This window comes from Pectinophora gossypiella, chromosome 8, assembly GCF_024362695.1.
Source record: "Pectinophora gossypiella chromosome 8, ilPecGoss1.1, whole genome shotgun sequence".
NCBI classification, from domain to species: domain Eukaryota; kingdom Metazoa; phylum Arthropoda; class Insecta; order Lepidoptera; family Gelechiidae; genus Pectinophora; species Pectinophora gossypiella.
Window position 1 is genome coordinate 6,404,380 of NC_065411.1, and position 21,648 is coordinate 6,426,027.

The window sequence follows — 21,648 nt, forward strand, 5'->3', positions numbered from 1 at the left end:
GAACATTTTAAAAGCTTGATGCCTTGATTGTCTAATGTACAAGGTTTCAAGACTAAGCCAAATACGGTAATGGCAAGATAACGGTATTATAACAGAGGAAAAATGTTCTGCAGTTGGCAACCCCGGTGTGCGTGCGCAAGTGTGTTGGTCGTGCGGTGACGTTTGTTGTCATTGTCAATCTTGTCAATGATTTGTATGGCTTTTCGGCGGGAAACGGGAACGGGACAGTTGCTTTCTTCATTGAGTAATCTAAATAATTAATACGAAGTGGTGTTTTGTGGTTAATGATCGCATTAAGTTAGTCGGAAGACATTCGCGAGTGTTATTATATTGGAGTATTCAATAAACAAAGTGTATCTGCCTATTTTCGCTTCGTGCTGGGAAGCCGCTTCATAACTCAAAAGTTTATGCGGACTTTTGAGTTAATTCGTTTGGGGTTCGGAGTAGGAGTCTACTCCGAGGGTGGGGGCTTAGGTTTCATCATCATCACCTTTCATCATTTCATTAATCATCAAGAAAAAAAATACGTCAGACATGGCTGTATGGGCATAGTTCCCTTTGCCTTACCCTTCGGGGAAAACCAAAACAAAAAAAAAACAATGATTTGTATTGTATGTATTTCGTTCGTACAATTAAAAAATTTGAAAACATATTTTATTGTGAATGGTTAATAAAAATAATTCAAAATGGATGAAGCGGACAAAAAAATGATAATATCGGACATAAATATTAAATTAGGTGGTGATATAAATGAAATAGCCGAGGCTATGAAAGTGGAAAATGATTTGGTGGATAGACGAAATTATCTTCAGAGCTGTGTAAGTATTTTATAGTATTTGAATAAAAATATTTCGGAGATTGTGACCTTTGTTTACTTACTAATGGTTCACTTTACTACTAATACAAAATCTTAAGATTAATTATTTCATGTAGTTTTTGTGAACACCAGATTTTTGTGTCTACTTATCTGAATTAAATATTAAAAATTTCAGCTAAACGTCGCCAACAGCGAGGTGCCAACAAAGCTTTCTACTGCAATTAAAAAAGCTGAACAGAACTCAAAACAAATAAATGACCTCAAAGACCGGCAAGAGAAGTTACAGAAAAAAGTGGAGGATTTTTTAAATCGAACTGAACCATTACGAACTGAAATAGACAAGAGATTTACAGCTATAAATAAATTAGAAGAGGTGCTTGGTTACCTGAAGTCTTTTGGCAAAATTGAAGAGTTGAGGTTTGTACTTAATTATTGATCTTCTAATATTCATAAATGCTGAGATGATGCATTTTGAAATTAACATTTGTATAAGGTATGTCGAAACAAAAATCTTGGCTTGTATTTGACTGTAGTCAAGATTCTATCATACCTTACTATAACGTGTGTGCATTTGTGTTAAGGTGGGTACTGACCGGTGTTTCGAGGCATATTGTACCATTCGCAGCGAGCATGCTATGTTATGGCATGTGCTTAAAATCAGTGTTGATGCTGGCTATGAGCGCTTATTTCCCTGTACTGACAGGCGCCTTATTTCACATTACATAATGAAAAAATTTATGAAAAAGTCCACTACAATATTCTTCATACTACTTAATATCAAGAAATATTGTTTATTTAATTCCAGCCGACAGTTAAAGCAGTGCAATGATGACGAACAAGCTGTCCTGACATACGGAGAATTAAAGGAGATGTGTTCACAGTATCAGAAGGGCCATAGAGCTGTTTATGTAAAGGAGTACACACACTACTGGCATAATGTCCTTAAGGACAAACTCACGAAGTAAGTTAGTTTAATTAGTTATTAAAAAGCTGGTGAAAATTAGCAAATATTTTTTATGGACTTTAGACTGTACAACACTAGGTCTTGCACTTCGAAAGAAATAATACTAATTATTTAAAAATACTAATGCACAGATACAAACTAATATTTGACATCCTTTATAACCAAAAACATATAACCAGGTTATTTCTATATCAAATAAAAAAGATAAAATTTTTATTACATTTAGATAAATAACATAATATATCAATACATTCCCATACCTATGGTGCAAATATATATAATTTTAATATATAATATTGTAATAAATAACTAATAATGTTAAAAAATATTTTGTTGTATATTGAAAATAATGTAATTATAATCATTTTAGGAACTATGATGAAATAATGAAACTGTTGAAATGGCCATTTGTATCGGGCGCGGAAAACTCTCCACCTCCCAAAGAAATACTGCTGAAGTTCAGCAATCTTACCAAATATTTATTCCTGATACAAGAACCTGAAGATTTAATCTCAAGTACTGTTTCTGACGATTTCACACAAGGTAAATTTTCTATTTTACATTAGACATAGCAGACTGTTATTACAAAATAAATATAATCATAAAAACACTACTGTGTTTACAAAAAAGATTAATGATGCCAGTGTAAGTGGTAAAGATGGAAGAGGAGGGCTTAGGCGTCCGTACCGCGATCAAATCCAGAGATGTTTTAGAGAACGGCCAGGTCACGAGGGCTCTGAACAAGGAGCATGCATGAAGACTGATGGGACGAAGCAAAAGTTGTGTTTCAGGATCATAGTTACTGGTATTCAGTGGTCTCTGCCTACCCTAACGGGAAATAGGCGTGATCTTATGTATGCATGTGTTTAGACTGCCTTTCAAAGTTAACAGAGAGTGTTCATCTTTCTAGTAAAATGTATCTTTGTCTTTGTACTTCTCTTTTGTAAAATATACTTATAATTATGAGAAAATACTGAAAGAATAGAATAGAATAGAATAGAATAACTTTATTCCCAAAACAGTGCAGTACAATAGTAGAAAAGATAAAGATAAGTATACAAATCAAAAATACACTGCCAGGGAAAAGGGACTGACTCAGCATGTTGTTGCGAAGAATAGTAGAAATACCACTCTTAGCAACACTGATATTCTGCCAGTACCTAAGTTACGCTTATAAATACTTTGAACTATCGTGCCAACAAAAAGTGTCGGGATTTACTTACAATAAATAAGAAAATAAGCAAATATAATTATGAAGAAAATATATGAATTAAGGGATTACGAAAAATATGAAAGTATTAGTCAAAGGTAGATAGTATGCCAAGGGGTTAAAGTATACATAATAGATACGACAAATAAACAGATGTGTAAAATAAAAGCCACAGATAAACAGATAACGAGAGAGATTTATAAACAATATATGACAAGTAGATGTGTATAACATAATTATGAAATAAGTATAAAGTTCAGTTACCGACGTTTTTCTGAATATTAAGAAGATATTCCTTATATTTCACCTTAAAAGTAATTTTGGAAGTAAGCTTCCGAAGGGGCGGTGGAATATCGTTCCAACATTTATTAGATCGGTAACTGAAGCCTCCACGAAAAGCGGCAGTCCTATGTCGCGGCAGATGCATCACTATTGAGCAAGACCTCGCAGATTTGCGCCACAAGAGTTTTTTAAAGAGGTATTGAGGTTCTTGAAACTTAATAATATCGTGCAGTTGACAAGCAAAATATAAACTTAAACGATGATGCATATTTAGCAAATTAGAATTGTTGAGAAAAGGCGTTATATGAGTACGAGGAGGAATCGGAAAACAAAAACGTGCACAGGCATTCTGAACACGCTGAATGATTTTTTCAGATTTTCCATATAAACAAGGCCCGTATACAGTGAAACCGAAGTTCAACTTTGACAAAATCAGTGTTTCACAGAGCATAATTCTTATATCCGTGTTGATAAATGGTCTGATTTGGTACAAAACTTTTAGCCTATAAAAACAATTTCGTGCCACTTCGACCACATGACTATGAAATCTCAACTGTGAATCGAAATTTAAACCGAGATTGCGTGCCTCGGATACGTGATTAAGAGATGTACCCTTTATTGATACATTAGGCTTTGCAGCTTCTATAATACTAGTTTGTTGCTTTGTACCTATAATCATAAATTTGGACTTGGTGGCATTTAAAACCAGGCAGTTTTTTTGGCTCCAACTAAATATTCTGTCCAGATCCTGATTAAGAGATTCAATGGCTCCATCAACGTTATCACTTCCAACCGGGATGTAAACTTGTAGATCATCCGCGTAAATGTGGTATTTACTATTTTTAATACAATCTGTAATGTCAGAACTATAAATAATAAAGAGTAACGGGCCCAAAATAGATCCCTGCGGAACTCCACGTTTAACGATTTGAGAGACAGACGTTAACGAGTTACCATCGGGCTTTCGTACCACAACTTTTTGATAACGTTCGTCTAAATAGCTGCTAAACCACCTGAGTGATGTGGACTCGAAACCATAGTAAGCCAGTTTCGATATCAATAACGACGTGTTAATTGAATCAAACGCCCTCGAAAAATCGAGGAGTACCAAGATCGAACTTTTTCCTGAGTCCAGGTGATGCAACAGGTTATCGACTACATCAAGGAGGGCTGTCGTGGTACTACGTTTTGATCGAAACCCGGACTGAAGCTCTGGAAGAATTTTGGAAGAAATACAGTATTTATAGACTTGATCGTAGACTATTCTTTCTATAATTTTGGACAAAAATGGCAAAATACTGATAGGGCGCAAATCTTTGATATCTGTCACATTCGATTTTTTGGGTAATGGATGAACTATTGCATTTTTCCATTGATTAGGGAAAATGCCTCTCAAGATTGATTTATTGATGATAGCTGTAATTGCACCGAGCGAATGTGGTAAAGTTAAAATAAACATATCTTTGGAGATGCCATCTTGTCCAGTAGCGTTAGACTTAATTTTAAAAATCGCTTTAGCCACCACATTTTCATGCACTGGACTAAGGTTAAAAGTGGAATTACTGTGCTTATGAAACTCATAATATGTCATATTAGATATATCAGTCCTATCATTACCTGGTACGTTAAGAAAATGTCTATTAATGGCATCTGGGTTATCAAAACAAGCCGGCAGATCAGCTGTATTTTTAAAATTTGGTAAAACAGATGATTTCAAGTTTTTCCAGAGAGTTTTTCCATTTTTAACGTTCCTATTAACCAACTCATTAAAAAATGCAGATTTTTCGGCAAATGTGTTAGTGATAACTAAATGTCTTAAAGATTTATAATATTCTTTATCGTTTTCATTGCCTGTTGATTTCGCTTTGGTATGAGCTTCGTCTCGCAGTTTCCTGAAGTACCTTATATTACTAGTAAACCATGGCAACCTTTTCCCCGAGATACTCATACGCCTCTCCGGTGCAAAGACGTCAAATAATTGTAGGATACAGTTATGGAATTGGCTTACCATGTCATTCACGTCCTCCAGACGAGATATGCTTGACCAATCTACCTGACTACAAGCAGACTCAAACAAAGCCATATTCATAGATTTAAGTGGACGTTGTACAATCATTTGAGGTTTCAATTTCTTTCTCTTAATTTTAAATTCAGTAAAAACTGTAGCATGGGCTCCAAGTTCCGGTATATGATTAACCTTCGTATCCAAAGTAACAGCGTCAGTTAGAATTAAATCTATGAGTGTCGCGCTATGATCAGTAAAATGTGTAGCGTGTTTTACGTAGTTTTTTAAGTCGGAGTAGCGTAAAAACTGATTAAAAGCAACAGTGTCACTATCAGATATCTTCAGAAGATCAATGTTAAAATCTCCCATGAGCACTACGTAGTCGTGGTTATTAAACGAAGATAACGAGTCAGTGAGATACATTTATTTTTAGTTTTTCTTTCTCTCCATAATACAGACAACACAAAGTATTATATCAGCACAAAGTATTGTATTAGGACGCCTATTGTACTTCTCTTGTCATGGGTTGTATTGTATAGGTATCATTGTATTGTATAGGTATCATTAACTACATCTTAATACCCAACAGATCAAGACCCCTGCTTACCAGTACGTCTTCTCCTCCGCCCTCTAAAGAAGCGGTTCACATTCCACTTCACTGGGACGCGTCAGACAGCGCGCATCGACCGGCCGGAGTGGTTCCTCACTCAGACGCTCACTTGGATCAAAGATCACCAGGGCTTTGTCAGGAGTCACGTGCAACCGGTCGCTGATAAACTGCAGATGAAGAGTGTTCGCGCTGTGGTGAGAATATTTTCAGCAGATACATCCCAATTTTATTTTAAGTTTTACCTATCCTTACTTATCCGTCGAAAAGGATAAGAAGTGTGCACCGCGAATATGTGGAACAAGAGTCCCCTAGTTTGCGGTGGTCAAAGTGGGAGCCAGTACACGCCGTTAGGGTCTTTTACTACATTCCATCCGAGTCCGAGAATTATGGATAGTAGAAAATCCTGCAATTGATCATTGTGTTGAATACCCCTTCTAAATAATAATTTATAAAGTTCTATTTTCCAGGACGAATTCAACGCAGGCCTAATAGCCTTAGCAGCAGAAAGACTCCATACAGTCCTAGCGTTATACCATACACAAGGATCCAAAGGCGACGTCGTAGACGTGGATGCGGCATTCGCGCACGCTGTCGACGAAACCCTAGGGTTCCATAAAGAGTTGGTGGTTATCACGGGGAAGGATGTCAATAGCGTCCTCTCTGTGTTGACTAAAGCTGAGACTTTTGTTCGATGGCTGACTGTTGAAAAGAAATGTAAGTACATTACTTACTTCAAGTATTTGTGTAGAGGACTAATTTGATAATGACTCATGGCACATGTAAAATGGTCAGAATGTATCAAGTATATCTTCGAGAGAAGACCTGTTGAAAGACAACATTTTAGCTTTGTCCTAAATCATGTCAGTTATCATCTACTACCGAATTTGAACATCTTGTAACTGAAAAGAAAAGCGGCACAAGAAACTCCTAATTATGAGTAAACCAAGTGCTCCATACTCCTCCGGTTGATAGCGATAGAACAGCATGGTGCCTATTCTGGAAGAAACCAACTACATTTTAATTACATAACATAACATAAACTGCCTATATACGTCCCACTGCTGGGCACAGGCCTCCTGGGGCTGGGTCATTTTAATTAATTTGACATTACTTTGTGAAGCTTTTTTGAATACTATGGGGCATAGGACACTATTTTAGAGCTGTCAGACTAAAATAAAAATAGGATTTTTCTGCCATAATTGACACTCATGTTGAAGTATATTCCATACTTCTCCAGATGATCCAGGGAAGGCCTGAGCTCAGCTGCAGGATCCATGCTTATACAAATTGTTTATGTTGTTTTTAGGGTTCCGAACCAGTTCAAAAGGAAACGGAACCTTTATAGAATCACTCTTTGTTTGCTAAGCCAACTTAACGAGATTTTCCTATTTAATCCAGATGCCCTGGCCAAGATGGATGAGACGTTAGGCAATGAGCAGTGGAGCGAGGCGGTAGCGGCTGGTGTAGGGTCAGCAGTGGGTGCCATGGTGTGGGTGCCGCGGGCCGCAGACTGGTTCATTGCGCTGCTGATCACCATCGAGGAACGTTACTCCATGCTGCCACAGCCTGGTCACCGGTTGGTATTGTACCCACTGCTAAATCTTACGGACCCTGTTAGATGAAGGGCCGCTTCACAGCATCTAAAATAACCCAACACAAGCATAGCTAGAGTGGGTATGTTTGCTATACACTTCTTCCTAATTCCGGGGATACAGACATGATGTTGTGTTATGTTATAAAGAAAAGAAGACTACATCATTCATTTCGTATTCGGAGTCACACGTTAAAACAAAGGAGTCTTATTAAACATGTTATTTTTTTTTTTTGATATTCATAAGATTCAGCAGCAGTTTTACAGGTAAAGTGTAAGTATCTAAATAACAAATTGTATCTTATCCAATAACAGGATATTATAGTCATTCAAAGTGATCAAAAGACAACCTTCATTAATCTTTTTATTAGAAGCTGATAAGCGTCTTATTGTTTTGTTTCAACAGATTACAATTCTTAGAACTTCAACTGGAGTTGGTGGAAGAATGGCGCGTTCGACTGACTCAGTTGCTGAGCGCAGCACTATCCGGCGCGGAAGATGGATCCTGTCCTAGAGAACTCACCGCGGTCATCAACTCTGCTCACCACACGCGATGTGTGCTATTACAATGGGCGCATTCTTTGGTAAGTAGTCATCTATCTATCCGTTCATAAATCCAGGCAGGACGGCTACTGTCCTAGAAAGCTCAACGCCTTCATCAATTCTGCTCACCATATACGATGTGTGCTGTTACAATGGGTGTATTCTTTGGTAACTAGTCATCTACCTATAAGTTCATAACTCCAGCCAGGACGGCACAGTCCTAGAATTCTCACCGCCGTGATCAACTCACCATATGCCATGTGTACTGTCACAATGGGCGCATTCTTTGGTAACTAGTCCGTCATCTACTTATCAGTTCATTAACCCCAGCCAGGACGGCTACTGTCCTAGAAAGTTCACCACCGTAATCAACTCTGCTCTCCATACGCGATGTGTGCTTTTACAATGGACGCATTCTTTGGTAACTAGGCATCTGTCAGCTAATCAATTGATAGTATTGAACTACCTATATATTTATTATCCTTGTAAATTAGGTCCAAAGTAAATATTACGGTTATCTAAAAATAGAAACCAGTGTAAAATAATCTTCTCACCTAGATTTCATTAGTTTTAGACTAGATTATGAATTTCCATATTTAAATTCCGTTGAAAAACCTTAAAGTGTCCTAAAACAGAATTGTAAATTTTTTCACGATTGTTGTCACCTGGCTCTCAGAAAGTTTTAGTGAACAGAAATATCAGGAGGAAAAAACTTAGTTCTTGTGTTTTAAAAAAAGTTTCAGATAAAAGCATCTCATTTGACTAGGATGCCTACTCTATCTGACAGTACTTCTCTTTCAGCACTATCTCCAGCTGCACTACTACCGGCGGCAGTTCCAACACTTCACGCAGCGACAACACCACGACGACACCGACTCGCCCTCTTCCTCTTCTGACGACGATGACACTGATTCCGACCGAAAATCTTCTAAACCTGGTAATTGGAACTTTATATTGTTGGGTAGATCAAAGTAGACTGCACACACTTGCACATTGAAGCAGTATAATCAACATTGGAGTTATCAAGTCTAGAGAGGATTTGCTTAGGAGACTCTTCAGCCATCATACACTCTTTATAAGTGGTGACTGCATTGTCACTCAAGGTGAGATTTCGTTCTATATTGCAATTCCTAAAATATATTATGCTAATATTCATTATCCTAACGTTTTTAGTCCTAAGTATCGATTGGCCTAATGATTTTTATCATAATTGTAATACTCGTAATGTACTTTATCCTAATATTTTTCATCTTATTTATCGCATGTCCTGAACTCTAAGGTCCTAATTTGCCATATTCCAAATATTTTTGATCCCAATGCAATAATTAATAAATAATTATAATAATAAATATTATTGATTATTTTATAATTCGGATCTGCCAACAGGCCTTGATTTAAAACGTGTTTCACAGAGGCGGACTCAGACGAAGAAACCATGTCGTTGAAGGAAGTTGAGCTGCGCGCGAAGAAGATGGCGCTCAATGAAGTTACCAGGAGGGACTCTGTTGTTCCTGATCTCAGCGATTTTGATATAGTAAGTTATTTGTTAATTGTCAGTAGACGTAGGCAATGAGAAGTATCTTTGTTACCATGGGAACTCAGACGAAGATACCACATCGTTCCAGGAATTTGAACTATGCGCGAAGAAGATGGCCTTCAACGAAGTCACCAGGAGCTCTGTCGTGCCTAACGTCAGTGATTTTGACTAGAAGAAAAATATCGTGAAGAATTCCATATATTATGCCCAATAAAATGTGTTTTGCGGAAAGCGAGCCGCAAAGTCAGGATGGCACTATGACTAATAAAGACATGAAACGTTATAAAGCACCTTTCTCAAATGCAACAAAATAAAGCTAGCATTGTATTTAAGAAAGTTACTTTTATGTCTTTTGATAAAATTCATTAATAAGTTAAATAGAAAAAAGAAAACGTTTTTGTTTATTTAGTAATCAGAATTTCATAATTTATCTTGAATCTAATACACGACCCAATTGTTGTGAAGGACAAGTATTACAGCAGCATTACAAATAAGTCACCATTTTATTGAAGTTCCTGAACATCATCATTGGCCTTATACGTCTATTTCAGACGATTTATGACGTAATTGCCTCGAAGAAATGCACTTTCTTCCTTTTCATTCTCATGCATTTTCTTTCTTTTTTTTCCTTCTTTATGAAGTTCCTGAACAGTATGATTGTTATACTTTCAGACATCCCCAATAGCGAACCTCACAGTAACAGACCCGTTGCCAGGCGATGAGGACGCTGAGGAAGCGGGGGTGTTCGCTGAGGCGCCCGCGTTGCTGGCGCACTTGAGAGACGCGGGGCTCGCCGCGCTGGCCGACCGCATCCTACTCGAGTTCAAGGCAACATTGCGAGACTACAAGAAACAGAAGTAAGTAGCTCACCACAAGACCGATCACGCAGACTCTTTGAGACAAGCCTTCTTCTTTTTCTTCGCTTCTTACCATTACGCAGGCTCGGGTTGATGAACATCGTCTTTGTTGATGCCAAGCGTTTTCATGTCTCTTTTGGACATTCGTCATCTTTCGCCTTTATCTAGAATCCGCGGAAGGGATTCCACAAAAAGTCACGGCGAAATAATGGATGTAGTTAGACCTATAATTTGGGTATTATTTTGAGAACTATCAGAGTAAAATAAAGACAGTCCGCCAGTTTAGACTAACTTAATGTGATCATTAACCACAAAACACCACTTTGTATTAATAATTTAGATTATTCAATGAAAAAAGCAACCGTCCCGTTCCCGCCAAAAAGCCTTTTTAAAGTCAAACATATGAACTTTTTTTTAGGGCTCTGGTAAGTTGACCATTAGCCGAAGCTTCAATGGTTACAAAAGCTGTCTACTCGCAGGTGGCACGCGATGCCGATCGTGGAGGAGAAGGCGCTGTGCGTGTCCCCGGCGCTGTGCCGGCCGCTGGCGGCGCTGTGCGCGCGCACGGGCCGCGCCGCCGCCGGCCTGGCGCCGCCGCTGGCCGCCCGCCTGCGCGCGCACCTGGCCGCCGCGCTCGACCACGTGCTCTACGAGGTCCGCCGATACTGTACTAAGACTGAAAATAATAAAAAAAAAAACAATTTTCCGACAAACAACCCCGTTCTACACCAACACCACATATTGACGTTACCGTACACGCGCATCTGTGTGTGTGATGTCTGGTGCCATACGATTCAAGTCTAAACTATGTTCTAGAGGGGTGAGGTAAACCTAGCACAGACACTGGTGGGGAGCGGAGAGTTGCCGTTCTATACGTAGTATTATTCCTTATCCTATAACTATACTATGTACAACAGAAGGCGCTATGCGTGGTCCCACGCTCGCGTGGCCACCGCCCTTTGACGGCAGTTAGGCCCATATTATTCGAATAAGACATCAGATCCTGAAAATCAAGAGAACCTTTAGAAGCCCACCCAATAGCGTCGCCAGATAACCGACTGCATATCGATTCATAATCGATTATTTTCTACGCTCCTAAATAATCTAAATGCCGAATATTATCGATTTCGCTTATTCAGCAACTCCACTACCCAACTTTTTATTTAAATGAATGAATGTCTCTCACAGGAGGTGGTGCTAGAGAACTGGTTCAACACGGGCGGCACGATGCAGCTGACACACGACGTGAAGAGGAACCTGGTCCCAGCCTTCGCGCCGACCAACAAGATGGTTGCGCACATCTGCCAGCTACCCAAGTGAGTGAAAAACATAATATATTACTATTCAGAAATCAGAATCATTTATTCAACGTAATTATCATTGATAAACTTGTTGAAGGTCAATGTAACATTTTTGAATTTACGTCATTTCACAAGGTGTTATGGCTGAGGAGAAGAAATCACAAGAAACTGCAACAGCCACACATCTTTTAAAAACCAATGAGGGTATACATTACAAGTCATTTAATAACTAGAGGAAATCATTTAATACCAGACATTTTTATCATGTAGTCATTAATCTTATAATAAGCTTTTTTACATAAAGTAAGCTTCACAATGAGCTTTAAATTTTTCCCTCATTCAGCGCTTATCGCTATCGACCCACTAGGGTCGATTAATTCTTTCAAATATTTTTCCTCTCAGACGACGCCCTGAGCCGAGGTTCGCGCCCAACTGGGCACCCTCAGGCCTGTTGTCTTAAACGTTGTACCGGGTGAGAGCCTTCAGCGCTCCCCATTTGTCCGGCCAAGTAGTTAATGCCATCTGCGGCAAATCTACAATAAGTCACGTCAAAAAAAAAAAAAGGTTTAAATTTATATTCTGACAAATTTGAAATATTATCTGCTATTTTATTGTAACAACGTATACATAACTCCAAAAAGATGAATTTAATTTAATTAATATTGTAGAGAACTGGGGGTCTAAATAGGTCACATTGAAGCAATTCACCTAAAAAAAGCATTATTGCAATTTGACGTTTGCGCATCAACAACTACTTCGGTGACAGAACACTTCGTAAACGCATACCGTATCTGTACAACATGCTGCCGGTCGACATACGTCAGGAGTGCAATATCAAAGACCTTGTATAGAATAGACGGATAATATTTTAGAGTGACGATCAAACTATCACAGCTCTCTTTCTTCCCTATGGCAACAATCTCTGTGGAAAAAAGAAACAAACATAGACAAACACCGCTGTCTAGAACGTCAGTGTTTACCGTTTTGAGATGTTGTGGTAGTCAGCTGGATACCAAACCTGCCGTTAGTTTTTTGGTGTTTTGGGACATTATTTTAACTTTTTATATAAACAATCTGTGAAATAGTTATTCATTATGAACCATGGCTTGCGTAGCTATTGGTTGTGAGAGTAGAATGGGTGTTATAATGGAGAACGATCAAACAATGTCTCACCATGGGTAAGTTATCGACCACATAATACATGTTTGTGTGCAAGAAATACATTACCTGGTCTGGTTTTTGTAAAGTTTATTGAGCCCTAAACACGATGCAGACGCATATTTTCAGCAAAGCCGTCACATTTGTACAAATAATTGATTTCACATTTTACGTTAATCAGCTTTGACAGATTATGTACCCAAAGTATTATAAGTAGTGTTGTCCTTTGATATCGATAACATAATATTATGTTTGAATGTAACATCTACATGTTGCGTTATTCTATTCACGTTTAATTTATTTTTCGACCTGTTTCCGATTTGGATGAAGATTACATAAAGATATTGTATTTTCCAGATTTCCTAAATATCCTAATTTACGAAACAAGAAACAATTAGATTCAGACCATGAAACGAGATAATTCTCTCTTCTGAAGGACGCCTTCTCCTTATTTAAGCCTGTGCTAATTACATTTCGATGTATCTTGCTTTCTATCGAGCAGGATACCAAACAAAAATATTACATAGAGATGCAGTACCAACAATATTCACTCACATATCTCACATAAGGTGAGTTTAAGTTTAGTTATAAGTTTATAGATAAATTTGCAGCTATTTCGTTTTTGTATCCTACATTAGCATGGAAAAAATATTTCAATACAATACAAATATTCTCTATTGCACAAAATAATTAGTAAGAATAACTATTTTGGTAATTACCTGTGATTATTCCTTCTATAAATAATTAGTATGAATAACTATTTTTGTAATTACCTGTGATTATTCCTTCTACGTGCAATGTGTAAACATGCAATGCTTGTGTATTTGTGTGCTCCACGTTAATATGTGCCATTCTTGCAGGTAAAGTTATAACGACCAGAGCCGACACTATACACTTCTAAAGAAAGTGAACAAGAGGAAATATTTTTTTTTATCACCAAAAGTCGGAATTGTTCAGTGCTTCGTAGTCATTGTATTCTAACTATATTGAATAAAAATCTTATAAAGAAGTATTTGCTTTTATTCTTTAATCGCATTGAGATAATCCCCGAAATATACTAGAAGGTCGTCTACTTCTTGTATCGAGAGCCGATTCGATTTCCGGTCAAGTCAATGAAAAACGTGTATTTAATTTTTATAAAAGGGTAGGTATGTAATTTATAGCAACCAAAGGGTGGCCGCAATGTCGTATTAAAATGATACTATAGTATATGTGGCATTGTTTGACATTGTTTGTGGTAGTATATGTGGTAGTTAGTGTGTGTACCCTTGCCCAGGGATACGGGTGAAGACCTCAACGGCTGCAGAGGCGGAGATGGGAGCCATCGGTACGGCAATGCAGGACGGAAGGGGCATGTCACAGGGACTGTAACCTGGAACCTGACAGAGGGCAGCAGTAACTGTCAGTACTATTCAGAGGCAGAGGACAGGAGTCCTAGTATGGCTTTGTAATAGACTACTCTGGGCGCCATCCCACTCGCGTCAGACAGAGTACTGCGGGGCGGAAGGCAAGAGGGAAACCACTGCCCTATTTTTCCCTAAAAAAGTAGCATGGAGAGTATTTTACAGAAATGCTGCACCGACAAGAGCGTGGCTCTTAAATTGATGATGATGAGTATATGTGGACTAGATGGACCGTCCTCGACCTCCTCGGCCATAACACCTTGCGAAATGACATAGATTCAAAAATGATAAATTGACCTTTAACAAGTTTGTCCATGATAATTACGTTGAATAAGTGGTTCTGAATCTGTCACCGCAACGTACGGTTCTTCTTAGGTATCTTTCTATCAGGGTACAAATAGGTATCGTTTTAACTAATTTACTTGTGGTTCTACCCACCCAGGTATGGATACTAGGTCGTTATTTCTGTATTTAATTAATCATTCAATTTGTAATGTATATTTTTTTAGATCTTGGACTAACATGAAATATTTAGCCAATAATAATGTCGATAAAGACATGGAACGGCACTAGTGGTTCTGATACAAAAACATATACTATAGGTACGTTTCTATAACAAACCCGCTACACGAGTACAAAAGACGTTACGACGATAGTATATTTATCTCTTTTTAACTTATGACGGCTCACATGAGTGCGAAAGACAAAACCTATGTTTTTCTTTCGTCTTAAATATGCTCCGTCTATTCTATACAAGGTCTTTGTGCAATATAAATAAATTTATTATTTTTTCTACTCCTCTACTTTAATCTGGCATTTAAATAACCAAAAAGTCTAATATAAGTACATACATAATTAAACTCTTTGAAAAAGTGTACGCTCTATGGCCTATAAAAGCATTGTTTACAAAGTGTAACTGTACTATAATGTCGCCAAAAAAGCATTGTTGTTGTTTTTTTTTTGACCTGGAAACTGGCACCTTTACTTTGTTTGGTGCCATAGATATACTATAAAAAAAAGTATACATTTGCCGCCATTTTCCCGCGCGTTGGAAAATAAATTGGAAAGGAGAATGGGCGAATCTGGTCCAAGAACCTCCACTGATGAGACTTATATGTAATGAAAGCTTATGCTTTCTCTATGAATCTGGCAAAGTCCTATCAGATTCTGTCCCGGGGTTCTTTTTTTACGGCCATGTTTGTCCTGGCTAAAAATGTGATAAAATACAGTGGGAGCTAAAAATCGACTCAAGATTTGTTGCTGGATAACTAAGTCTACATAAATAATTATGTATCATATTGTATATCATTTTAAAGAGGATCTTTTCCAGAATCCGAAACATAAAAAAAAACAAAAAAAATCTTTTTGTAAGCGAATTATAGTCAATTTATATCTGCAGCGCCATTGTTTCTCGGTAGCTAAGTTCAAGTTTCATGCCTTTTACCCCTTCCAAAAGTATCTTACCGATTTTTTTTATATTGCTTCCGGAATTTGATCTGAGTGATAATAACAAGAAAAATAAATAAACACCTCTCCGATAGAGACCGACTAAGCTATTGCCTATTGCAAGAAATCGTCATCATTAGCAAGTCATTACGGTATTGCATATTATAAGCTTATCAGCAACTTGGAACTTGGTCCAAGAACCTCCACTGATGAGACTTGCATGTAATGATAGCTTATACTTGTCCTATGATTCTGGCAAAGTTCTATCAAACTCTGTCCTAGGGTTTTTTTACGGCCATGTTTGTCCTGTTTGTGTTTCAGATTCTGATAACCTTCCCCTTTAAAATTGATATATATTATGATATATAATTATGTATATAGACTTAGTTAAATAGTTTATCGACAACAAATCCTGAGGTGATTTTGCAGTCCACTACTGTACACTCAGGACAAACATGGCCGTAAAAAAACCCTAGGACAGAGTTTGATAGAACTTTGCCAGAATCATAGGACAAGTATAAGCTATCATTACATGCAAGTCTCACCAGTGGAGGTTCTTGGACCAATTTCCAAGTTGCTGATAAGCTTATAATATGCAATACCGTAATGACTTGCTAATGATGACGATTTCTTGCAATAGGCAATAGCTTAGCCGGTCTCTATCGGAGAGGTGTTTATTTATTTTTCTTGTTATTATCACTCAGATCAAATTCCGGAAGCAATATAAAAAAAAATCGGTAAGATACTTTTGGAAGGGGTAAAAGGCATGAAACTTGAACTTAGCTACCGAGAAACAATGGCGCTGCAGATATAAATTGACTATAATTCGCTTACAAAAAGATTTCTTTTGTTTTTTTTATGTTTCGGATTCTGGAAAAGATCCTCTTTAAAATGATATACAATATGATACATAATTATTTATGTAGACTTAGTTATCCAGCAACAAATCTTGAGTCGATTTTAGCTCCCACTGTATTTTATCACATTTTTAGCCAGGACAAACATAGCCGTAAAAAAAGAACCCCGGGACAGAATCTGATAGGACTTTGCCAGAATCATAGGGGAAGCATAAGCTTTCATTACATATAAGTCTCATCAGTGGAGGTTCTTGGACCAAGTTTCATACAAAAGTGCCCATTGTCATTTTTTGTGTTTCGTTTAAAATTACGTCGTCGTAGAAAAAGTATTGTATGCAACGTTGTATAACTAGGTCAAAAAATGCTCGTGGCGTCTCTTATTGCGATGTTCGCCAAGGCTCACATCGCAACTCACGCCACTCGCATTTTTTGACCCTTCTTATACAACTGTTGCATAAATAAAATACTATAAACATCTCATGCAAAAGATCTCTTAGCTGTAAGTTAACTTTAAGTATCTTAAACATAATAATAACATAATGTAATATGGACCATCATGTCTGAAATAAATGATTTTTGATTTTTTTTTTTTTATAATAACATTAAGCGAACTCCACTCCCACAGACAAACCGAGGAATTGGTTTTGTGGGGTTTTTATTGTACCCATATTTTCTGTATTTCTCATGAAAAATAAACATTTTACTTACTTATATAAAAGTGCACAATGTCAACAAATATAAAATTATGATATATTGTGCATCGTGATGTCATTATAAGTCTTTTTGCATCATATTTAGCAACCTGTTTTACTACTTATAATCGAAATAATTTTCCAATAAAAATCTTCCCCTTTTTTTCCGTTTTTATCTGCGATCGACTATATTAGGTAGGCAGATTATGTGTTTGGTAGGGCAGTACAGAGATACTTTTCCAATTAAACGCTCTCTTGCAGTCTATTTGCTCAAGTCCATTATTGCGGTCTTTTTCAGTCGTCTTTGGTGGGTAGGCTTTGTGAGCGTTTCAGCCAGGGGGTTCGGATGGTGTTCCAGTCTGATTTTATACCGTTCCGCAGTAGTATGTAATGTTCTCCTAACTCCCTTATTCCCAGACTGCTATCGGCGTGCAAGCTCCTGAACTTGGACTATGATGACGCGCGCCGCTTGCGGGGCATCCTGTCCAAACACCCAGCGTCTGGCGAGAACGCGTTAGCAGTCTACTACGTCCGAAACATTCCAACTAACGAAGCGTTACAAATACTCAGCCAGAGGACTGACCTCAGTGACACCGCCTCACCGTCGTCTGTCATGGAGCTCTTCTGAAGTTTCGAAGGGGGAGGCGTGTAAGAAAACAAGAGATAAGGTATGTCGCGTTTTGTCGAACGTATTTTGATAGGTTACTTGAAATAATGTTTGATTTTCTAACGATAATATGTTATGGTGTTCCCCGTACTTTAAGTGTACCAATAGTTTTATAGCTTCTTCCAGGAGCTCCGAAGTCTTCTGCGATGGTCACAACAATTGGGTAGATTCCAAGGTCAAAGATAAATTGTAAAAATCTCATTACTAAATAAAGACAGATCTAAAGGTGACAAAAAACGTTTTCTTTTTCTATTCAACTTATTTATTCGATAAAGATATAGGTCTATGACGTCACAGGTTGTTTTTTCATACAAATTCCATAGTAATTTCGTGGTTTGACGTTTAGTAAAAAGTAACTGATTTGACTAGTTGGAAACTACCCTATTGTCACTCTTTGTGGCATTGACCTCTTTTATCACTTTTTACAGGATGCCTAATTAATAGAGAAATGCTCCTTCTTTTTTCCAATTGGTAAAATAAATTTAAAAATACTTAAATATTTTCAAATAAACTTCAGCCACTTTATATAGACTTCCAAAATATTAATTTTAAAAAACCGCTTCTTAAGGGTCTTAGTATCTAAAAGTATATAACTAGTAACATCATTATCATTGTGATTCGAACTTCTAGAGTATCGCTGTAAATATAGATCTAGAATCAAAATTCAATATGTTTTTAATAAAATTATAAACACTTTGAAAGATTTATAGATATCAAAACACGTTTGGCTAAACGATTCAAGCTGTAAGTTTTTGATGTCTCTTGTGAATTGTTAAGGGTCGGCCTCCTCCTTTTACTATTATTAAATCAATGTCTAATTTAATGTAACTTATATTATAATTAATTTAAGGAAATGTCTACGTAATTCTCTTTCATACGCTACTTCGAATACTATCGATACCGGAACTATCGATAAAATTAATTGACATGTTATGCCTTACCGTAGTGTTTTGTTTATAGTTGCTAATTATCGATATTCGACTATCATCTGCCAAAACTAATAATCAAGATGTGCGGCATAAGCTACATAATTATTTCGTAGTAATAGAGAAAATATTATTATTATATTGATTGTAGAAAATATTATATCTTTTTTACGTACGTATGAAATATCAAATGCTTATACCATTAGAGCTAGCGGATCAAGATAAAAATATTAAAATAAAGAATTATTTGAAATAAGAACATATTTTAAGAAAATAACCAAATAATTCATTTTAAATAGTGATGTCTTACAGGTTTTAAGCGTTTTGCTAAAACAATTGTTAAATTTCTTATTTATTACTAAGTTCTATTGTCTGAAAAATGTGTTACGTATTTATTTCATTTAAATTAAAATTATTTAAAAACTAAAATGTATATATGGGAATAATATTTATATGTGCTTTGTATTTACATATTTTAAGTTAAATATTATAATATATTTTGTTAGAAATTCCAAATAAAATACATTCTAATGTTAGGAGATTTTTTATTTATTTAACAAAATACAATAGTATTGTACAAAAATGTTTAACCTATTATCTCAGATATTTAAATATGTTCAACACACATTCAATGTTACAATCATAGCCCTGTATTTTAAATATTAGGACAAAACATTATGTTGTGAACCGAATAACATTAAAAATGTTGTAATATTTAATATTTACAATGGTCAGCACAATTTAAAATTTCAAGCGGGTTGTTTAGAATTTCTGCCTCAAATTGACGTGTGTTCCATAAATTTTATGCTTGCCGATTACCCGTCCCTTTCCTTTTCGGCGGATAAGAAAATGTCAGGTATAACTTAAAATAAAATTAGGTATCTGCAGGAATCAGGGCCATTGTATGATTATTATACATACGTACATACAGCTTTTGGAAAGAATTCGGTTCACATCTGCACACATTCATATTTATCATCATTTTCATCTTTCTCCCGCGTTTCTTGTTCAGCGTTATCCTGTTATGACGGGGTCCGCTTACCTAATTTGAAGACACACATTCATATTTATAACTTCATAAATATTCGGCTAGAGAAGGGCACTAATTAAATGCCTATTAAACATTTCTATAATGAAAACACTATTCAATAATGATTGTGGCCAGAGTCACACACATTTTATTCCTCTTTGGAATCGATTTTTATCGAGTGTAATACTTTTATTTAAAATTGCTACAGATAGGTATTATTAGCCTCATTTATAGTACAGTTATGAGCAATTTAATGTACCCACTTTAGGACTCTGTCGCACTAACATATTTGACATTTAGTGAGACTTACAGTTCAATTTGTCAAAAAAGTTAATGTGACATGGTACCAAAGTGTATACATACATATTAATGCTCGTGACCGTATAACCGAATATTAATAAAATTAGTTTACAGTAGTTATTTACCACTACATTACAAAACGAAGACTAATACCATCAGGGCTAACATGCGCAACGTAATAAAACTATCGATCGATTCAATAAATTTTGTCGAAATCGATAAGTTTGTTTTTTTCTCTAACATGCTTGCCGCGTCATATCGTACTTTGACAGAACGACATGATTTATTTGGGTTCACACATTAGCACCAATCGACAAAACGACAATTATGTCGTCAGAATCGATAAAATTACATTGTACGTATCACATTGCGCATGACAGCTCTACAGGTTTAATATACAGGCCGCACCATGATGAAGACCATGGATTTTAATGGAACTAATTGACAAGTTATAATCGTTCTATGCAGAATCTGCGACACTAGCGCCGCGGCGGAGACTTCTTTAATAAACTTCTTCTTATTCTTTTTTTTTTGTTTTTTTTTTACTTCTTTCGTGGCGCGGTTTTTATTTACATTTGGAATTATATTTAGTCTTAATTTTGTAATAAGGCGGGAAAGTATTAAAACTTTAATGTATTCATGTAACAATACAGATCTTTGAAATGGCACGAGTGCACTTCGAAACCTAATATGTAAGCTAAAATTATCTAAATACAATTTGCTCACAGCCTTTCTTGTTTAATTTCACACGTCAATTCATAAGTGAACAAAATACATATTTAGAAAGTGCCTCCGTCTATTCGAGATACGTAACATTGTTTAATTCCATTTATTCACATTATAATACTTTTTAAATAACACTACTTACTTACTATAGGTACAATCTTCAACAAGTTAGTCTTAAATAACAATAGGAGTACGTAAACATGTCCTATCTAATATCGATTTCAGCGTAATCGATTATTTTAATAATTAGGTTACGTATGCCGATATCGATAACTATTTACAATATCACTATCACAACACTGGCTGATTCGGAGAATCTCAAACGGTTCTACAAAAAGACTTGTACTTTTCGAGTATTCGAAATTCATAATTCCTCTTAAATCTGTATGAACAAATTTCTATTCATCCTTCTCACTCATATGTAATTTAATTCCTAAATAGTCCGTCTCTGTCTTACAATTTCACTTCTGCGTTGACTGAGCGGTTGGCTTCGACTTCTTGTTGTTTCTTGGGGTCCTGGGATGTTTTGTTCCACCACTGTTCGTCTCCTGACGCCCACGCAACGAATACTAGGTTCGTGAGAATGAACACGGCCAACGTTATCCAGAAAACTAAACGCCATTGGACTAGTGTGCTCTGTAAAGAGATAAAAAGTAACTATTATTAAAAATGCAGTTTTAATACTAAGACCTCATTTTGTTTTGTGAAATAAATGACTTCTTTGTT

The 21,648-nt window shown here is 36.5% G+C and overlaps 2 protein-coding genes across 3 annotated transcripts in view; one reads left to right on the plus strand and one right to left on the minus strand.

Moving 5' to 3' along the window:
• Window positions 1-226: 226 nt before the first annotated feature.
• On the plus strand, window positions 227-20,213 carry LOC126368864 (RAD50-interacting protein 1). The gene is made up of 14 exons (XM_050013061.1): window positions 227-818; window positions 993-1,234; window positions 1,623-1,778; window positions 2,152-2,324; window positions 5,868-6,082; window positions 6,356-6,602; window positions 7,287-7,464; window positions 7,886-8,063; window positions 8,824-8,959; window positions 9,435-9,556; window positions 10,232-10,416; window positions 10,896-11,070; window positions 11,605-11,732; window positions 17,691-20,213. The coding sequence occupies exons 1-14, from the start codon at window positions 687-689 to the stop codon at window positions 17,899-17,901; spliced, it is 2,478 nt and encodes an 825-aa protein (XP_049869018.1). The 5' UTR covers window positions 227-686; the 3' UTR covers window positions 17,902-20,213.
• Window positions 19,610-21,648, minus strand: part of LOC126368902 (putative inorganic phosphate cotransporter) — a 53,943-nt gene continuing 51,904 nt past the window's right edge. For both annotated transcript variants that reach the window (XM_050013132.1, XM_050013134.1), the window contains exon 8: window positions 19,610-21,558. In XM_050013132.1, the coding sequence (XP_049869089.1) occupies window positions 21,376-21,558 (183 nt within the window). In that variant the 3' untranslated portion in view covers window positions 19,610-21,375. The remainder of the gene's footprint in view (window positions 21,559-21,648) is intronic.